Raw genomic sequence first — 6559 nt, forward strand, 5'->3', positions numbered from 1 at the left:
ACTACTTAAGGTAACCACCAAATTCAATCAGCTGATTAAGATTTCTGGAACGTTTTTAAATTTGGCCGGCTTTGAAATTTTGTTGTGCAACAGGTGACTCTCTTCCCAAATGTTGTTTATCAGGCAGCGGACGCAGATAACAGTGATAACATTGGTGGCCTACCATTCTTCCCCCATTTGACCCACTGAAATTCAGTTCTTCAAAAATGGCCATGCAAGGAGCTGCCGCAAAATTTCGAAAATCCGCCAGTTTAATTATCTTGGCCCGTGATAAAACGGCACAGAATCCCGACTTCAAAGCTTTGCTTTTCAAGAGGCCTCCACAGGCCTCATTTATGCCAAATTCCGCTGTATTCCCCGGTGGTGTTTTCGAGGCCTCCGATGAGACACCTCTATGGAGAAAACATTTTGAAAAAATGGGTGCCAGCAAACAGCTGTCGGCACTGACCGAGGTACCTAAGGGTAAGAAATCGGCTATTTATGATAATGACAATCCGGAGGCTATTGAGAGGTATGTAAAATTGGAATTTTAAATGTAGAACGGATTTCATAACTTTTTTCTTTAGGGAAATTTCCCTGCGCATTGCTGCTGTCCGTGAGGCCTTCGAAGAGTTGGGTGTTATCTTTTGCCGCGATCGTAAATCTTTGGCCCAAGGCGGTGGGGAAGGTTATGGTAATTTTAGAGAGGACTTTGATCGCAACCATTGGCAGAAGTTGGTTCATAACGATAGCAACAAATTTTTGGAATTATGTCAGGAGCTGGAAATTGTACCGGATCTGTGGAGTCTACATCAATGGTCGAATTGGTTTACACCGACTTCGTTTAAGAAAAGGTGAGAAGGGAGAATTTCTAGAAATGGTAAAGTAGGCCTCTATAGGCGACCTAAAGGGAGCCATTATAGCCGAGCTATAGGGAGCCTCTATAGGCGAGCTATAGGGAGCCTCTATAGGCGAGCTATAGGGAGCCTCTATAGGCGAACTATAGGGAGCCTCTATAGGCGAGCTATAGGGAGCCTCTATAGGCGAACTATAGGGAGCCTCTATAGGCGAGCTATAGGGAGCCTCTATAGGCGAACTATAGGGAGCCTCTATAGTCTCTATAGCTATAGAGGCTCCCAATAGCTCTCCATCGACGTTGTAAAAAAATATCGTTTCCTTTTTTAGATTCAACACAGCCTTCTTTATGATTGCCCTGCAAACAATTCCGGATGTAATAAAAGAGAAGAATGAGGTCACCGATTTTGCGGTAAGTTACCAAAATTCCGAAATTAATTTATTCACTTAACGCATCCCCTTCCTCTCCTTTAGTGGCGCACCCCAGCCGAGTATCTGCAACAACATTTCAACAAAGAAATCTGGCTGCCACCACCTCAAATCTATGAACTTTCCCGTCTGCTGAATTTCACCCAATTGGAAGATTTAAAAAATTTTGCCCTACAACGTCGCCATGAAGGTCTCGATGTTACCCTACCCATTGAATATATGTGTAAGGATTCTCGTGTCAATCTCTTACCCGGTGATGATCTATATTCGGTGGAAAATTGCAAACCGGAAATTGAAAAAATCGATAAGACAGCCAAAGAATTTCGTGAGGGTGTGGAGAAAATTCATCGCATTGAATTTTATGGACCCAATGATGCCGTGTTGCGTTTGAACTATCAACTGCCATATGGTCATATCGCGCCGATTAATGCAAATCCCAAGAAAAGGGATTGAGGAGGACCTCAGCTAAAAATTTTGAGGAAAAGGTGAAATTATGGAGGTCACCTTTTGAAGGCTGTAATTGTCCGTGCCATTAACCCAATTGTCTTCCACCCAAAGTGCATTTATATAACCGTTTAAGTAACAAAATAGAAAATTAAAAAAAAATACTTAATAAAAACTAGACAATTTCAAAAAAATTAAACTTTTTTCAAATATTTTTTGGCGCGTCCATCAATAGGCGAGGATTTTTTAAAAATATTTTTTTCAAGGCTTGGATTTTTTAAAAATATTTTTTTCAAGGTCCATAACCCAAGACGTGAATTTTTTAAAAATATTTTTTTCAAGATCCATAACCCAAGGCGTGGATTTTTTAAAAATATATTTTTAAGGCGTGGATTTTTTAATAATATTTTTTTACGGCGTGGATTTTTTAAAAATATTTTTTTACGGCATGGATTTTTTAAAAATATTGTTTTACGGCGTGGATTTTTTAAAAATATTCTTTAAGGCGTGGAATTTTTAAAAATATTTTTTTGCGGCGTGGATTTTTTAAAAATATTTTTTTACGGCGTGGATTTTTTAAAAATATTTTTTTACGGCATGGATTTTTTAAAAATATTTTTTTAAGGCGTGGAATTTTTAAAAATATGTTTTTAAGGCGTGGAATTTTTTAAAAATATTTTTTTACGGCATGGATTTTTTAAAAATATTGTTTTACGGCGTGGATTTTTTAAAAATATTGTTTAAGGCGTGGATTTTTTAAAAATATTTTTTTACGGCGTGGATTTTTTAAAAATATTTTTTTACGGCGTGGATTTTTTAAAAATATTTTTTTACGGCGTGGATTTTTTAAAAATATTTTTTTAAGGCGTGGAATTTTTAAAAATATTTTTTTAAGGCGTGGAATTTTTAAATCTTTTTTTAAGGCGTGGAATTTTTAAATATTTTTTCAAGGCGTGGATTTTTTAAAGAATACTTTTTCTAGATTTTTTAAAAATATATTTTTATGGCGTGGATTTTTTTAAATATTTTTTTATGGCGTGGATTTTTTTTTTAATTATTTTTTAAGGCGTGGATTTTTTAAAAAATATTTTTTTAAGGCGGGGATTTTTTAAAAATATTTTTTTATGGCGTGGATTTTTTTAAATATTTTTTAAGGCGTGGATTTCTTAAAATATGTTTTAAGGCGTGGATTTCTTAAAATATTTTTTAAGGCGTGGATTTTTTAAAAAATATTTTTTTATGGCGTGGATTTTTTAAAAAATATTTTTTAAGGCGTGGATTTTTTAAAAATATTTTTTCAAGGCGTGGATTTTTTAAAAATATTTTTTAAAAGCGTGGATTTTTTAAAATATTTTTTCAAGGCGTGGATTTTTTAAAAAATATTTTTTAAGTCGTGGATTTTTTAAAAAATATTTTTTAAGTCGTGGATTTTTAAAAAAATATTTTTTAAGCGTGGATTTTTTAAAAATATTTTTTAAGGTGTGGATTTTTTAAAAATATTTTTTAAGGTGTGGATTTTTTAAAAGTATTTTTTTAAGGTGTGGATTTTTTAAAAGTATTTTTTTAAGGCGTGGATTTTTTAAAAGTATTTTTTTAAGGCGTGGATTTTTTAAAAATATTTTTTAAGGTGTGGATTTTTTAAAAATATTTTTAAGGTGTGGATTTTTTAAAAGTATTTTTTTAAGGTGTGGATTTTTTAAAAGTATTTTTTTAAGGCGTGGATTTTTTAAAAGTATTTTTTTAAGGCGTGGATTTTTTAAAAATATTTTATAAGGCGTGGATTTTTTAAAAATATTTTTTAAGGCGTGGATTTTTTAAAAATATTTTTTTAAGGCGTGGATTTTTTAAAAATATTTTTTTTCAAGGTCCATAGCCCAAGGCGAGGTTTTTTTAAAAATATTTTTTTCAAGGTCCATAACCCAAGGCGTGGATTTTTTAAAAATATTTTTTTCAAGGTCCATAACTCAAGGCGTGGATTTTTTTCAAAATATTTTTTCAAGGTCCATAACCCAAGGCGTGGATTTTTTTCAAAATATTTTTTTCAAGGTCCATAACCCAAGGCGTTGATTTTTTTCAAAATATTTTTTTCAAGGTCCATAACCCAAGGCGTGGATTTTTTTCAAAATATTTTTTTCAAGGCGTGGATTTGTCAATTTCAATGCACCTGTAGAGGCTCCCTTTCAGCTCGCCTATAGAGGCCCCTTTCAGTTCGCCTATAGAGGCTGCCCTTCAGCTCGCCTATGGAGGCTGCCTTTCAGCTCGCCTATAGAGGCTGCCTTTCAGCTCGCCTATAGAGGCTCCCTTTCAGCTCGCCTATAGAGGCTCCCTTTCAGCTCGCCTATAGAGGCTCCCTTTCAGCTCGCCTATAGAGGCTCCCTTTCAGCTCGCCTATAGAGGCTCCCTTTCAGCTCGCCTATAGAGGCTCCCTTTCAGCTCGCCTATAGAGGCTCCCTTTCAGCTCGCCTATAGAGGCTCCCTTCAGCTCGCCTATAGAGGCTCCCTTCAGCTCTCCTATCCCTTCAGCTCGCCTATAGAGGCTCTATTCAGCTCGCCTATAACAGCCCCCATGAAGAGATTTCCTTAAGTTCATCATTGAATTGTTGTTGTAGTTTTGATTTTTATTATTTTTAATAACTTTTTGTTGTTTTATTGTACTTAGAAATTTACAAAAAATTCTTAAACCAATAAGAAAAAAAATTAACACAACTCAATTATGTTTTGTAAAACAAACTTGGGGACCCAAACATGCACCCTGGAACCATTAACCAATATTACCAATTAAGTTAAAATGTAATGGTAAAAAACTGAATTACAGACTTAGGTAATAAAATAAAAGTCATAGTGTAATTAAATTTTAGATGATTAATGGCCAAGGAGCGACGGGAACGAATGGGGCCCCATTTTTGTGGTTTGATGAGTTTCTTTGACTTAACAAAAATTCTTACGATTAAAAAAATTAAAAAGATGTTCGAAATACTCTTTCAAAGAGTTGAAATATTTCTTGGGATTGTTTACTTCTTCTTCTTATTTAGAGTTAGCTGGGTCTAACAAAAATTAAAATTTAACAGGTTTTTCAACTTTTTTACGAAAAAAGTTTTGGTTGGGTTTGGAGGTGTGGAAGATTTCCATTTTTTTTTTGTGGGGTGGTAGTGTAGATGTGTGTGCTTTCTTCTTCTTCTTTTTCTCGCGCATTAGAAAAAACGATATTTAAATGCTAAAACTTAATATCCATCTAAAGTAGTAACTGCTGTTTATTGGGCCAAGGTGTTGCTGGGCAGGTTAAGCAATGTGCTTTGATTGCCGGGCAAGTAGGCCACACCACGGGATCTGGATAGTTGATAGGCAATATCTTCGGCAGCTTCAATACGACGCAACTCAACCAAACCATCACCGGCCTCGGCAAAGGATTTGGCCAAGAGTTCGGCGGCGGCGGCATCACCCTCAGCGGAAATAATGGCAGCCAATTTTTGTTGTTCGGCCTTTTCGACAACGAAGCGGGCCTTTTCGGCTTCTTGCTGGGCAACCTGTTTCATTTCTACGGCTTGGGTGAATTCACGGCCGAAGGTCAAGTGGGTAATGGAGATGTCGTCCAAAATGAAACCGAATTGTTTGGCACGTTCGGTCAATTCATCGGAGACACGCTGGGAAACGATCTGGAAACAATTTACAAAATTATTAAGAAAAACAACAATAACAAATATTGAATTTTTGAAAATCATACCTCACGCTGTGTAATCAATTCACCGGCATCAAATTGAGCCACCACAGCCTTCAAGACTTCAGGAGCAATGGAAGGCAAAACCCTCTCATCGTAATCTTGACCCAAAATGGTATAAATTCTTGGCAATTGATCGGGAATGGGACGATACAAGATACGCAGGGTAATATTGACATTTTGTAAATCCTTACTGCCAGTCACCACGGGGACATTACGGGGCTGTGAGCGGATATCATAGATAATGGGACGTTGCACCCAGGGGATGAAGAAATGGGTACCCTCACCGGTAACTTCATTCTTGACACCGGTAAAACGATCGAAAATTACGGCACGATGACCACCATCAACATTATATAATGCCGAGTTGACAACACCGCCGACCAAAGCAACACCCAAACCGAGTTGGCCAATGCGATTGAAGAATTGAGCAGCCATTATTTACTGGAAGAAACATATCGGACATTTAATTAGTCTTATTATCACTTGAAATTCACACACACAAACACTCAACACAAAACATGCAAGTTTCGTTTTGTTCTATTGCATTCGAGCAAAGTGTAATTTCATCATTTCACATTTTTTAGGTTAGATTTTTCACAGGCGGCATTTAATTCACTTTGTTCTTCATTATTTACACTTTAAATCATCATTTATTCTTTATTATTCATATACATCTTCTTTGCTACGATTTATTTTTTACACTTCCATACCTTTTTTGTATTATTTAATACGAGAATTAACTGAAAAAAGCCCTATTACAAAATCACACAACTTCTTTGCCTACCGCAAAAACGAGGATACTATCGATAACTGGGAAATGTACCAATGACTGAGTTATCGATATTTTTGACAGTTGAACAGCAGAAGAACTGATAAGAAATGGATTGCCATGCTATTATGAAACGGTTTTGCGCTTTTACTAGTTAACTTAAGGTGGCGTTAGACGAAGTATCTTCTCTGGCTATATCTACGTTTACATGGGAAATGATTTAATAAATTATACGGTTTAAATTGTCTAAATAAATTATATTATTTTATAATACCATACCTTATTTTTTAATATATTGTATTATGAAAGATCTTTCCTGAAAATAATGGTAGAAGAAATATAAAAAGGAAAGTGGGCAATAGACC

General features: G+C 35.4%; 2 protein-coding genes across 2 annotated transcripts; one reads left to right on the forward strand and one right to left on the reverse strand.

Annotated features, from left to right (window-relative positions):
* Nucleotides 1-207: 207 nt before the first annotated feature.
* LOC133327133 (acyl-coenzyme A diphosphatase NUDT19-like) lies at nt 208-1716 on the forward strand. The gene is made up of 4 exons (XM_061535706.1): nt 208-511; nt 567-833; nt 1165-1246; nt 1309-1716. The coding sequence occupies exons 1-4, from the start codon at nt 213-215 to the stop codon at nt 1714-1716; spliced, it is 1056 nt and encodes a 351-aa protein (XP_061391690.1). The 5' UTR covers nt 208-212.
* Nucleotides 1717-4909: 3193 nt separating this feature from the next.
* On the reverse strand, nt 4910-6215 carry LOC133327132 (prohibitin 1). Its single transcript, XM_061535705.1, has 3 exons — nt 6128-6215; nt 5429-5866; nt 4910-5360 (listed from the first exon to the last, which is right to left on the reverse strand). Exons 2-3 carry the CDS (start codon nt 5858-5860, stop codon nt 4959-4961), a joined length of 834 nt encoding a protein of 277 aa, XP_061391689.1. The 5' UTR covers nt 5861-5866; nt 6128-6215; the 3' UTR covers nt 4910-4958.
* Between the last annotated feature and the right edge of the window lie 344 nt (nt 6216-6559).

Source organism: Musca vetustissima, unplaced genomic scaffold, assembly GCF_032173495.1.
Source record: "Musca vetustissima isolate MV318-11 ecotype Yass unplaced genomic scaffold, APGP_CSIRO_Mvet_v1 utg201202, whole genome shotgun sequence".
Taxonomy (NCBI): domain Eukaryota; kingdom Metazoa; phylum Arthropoda; class Insecta; order Diptera; family Muscidae; genus Musca; species Musca vetustissima.

Coding starts and splice junctions, on each gene's coding strand:
- LOC133327133 (XM_061535706.1), top strand. CDS start 213: ATGCAAGGAGCTGCCGCAAAATTTCGAAAATCCGCCAGTTTAATTATC. Junction 512..566: donor AATCCGGAGGCTATTGAGAG/GTATGTAAAATT, acceptor TTTTTTCTTTAG/GGAAATTTCCCTGCGCATTG. Junction 1,247..1,308: donor ATGAGGTCACCGATTTTGCG/GTAAGTTACCAA, acceptor CCTCTCCTTTAG/TGGCGCACCCCAGCCGAGTA.
- LOC133327132 (XM_061535705.1), bottom strand. CDS start 5,860: ATGGCTGCTCAATTCTTCAATCGCATTGGCCAACTCGGTTTGGGTGTT. Junction 5,361..5,428: donor AATTGATTACACAGCGTGAG/GTATGATTTTCA, acceptor AATTGTTTCCAG/ATCGTTTCCCAGCGTGTCTC.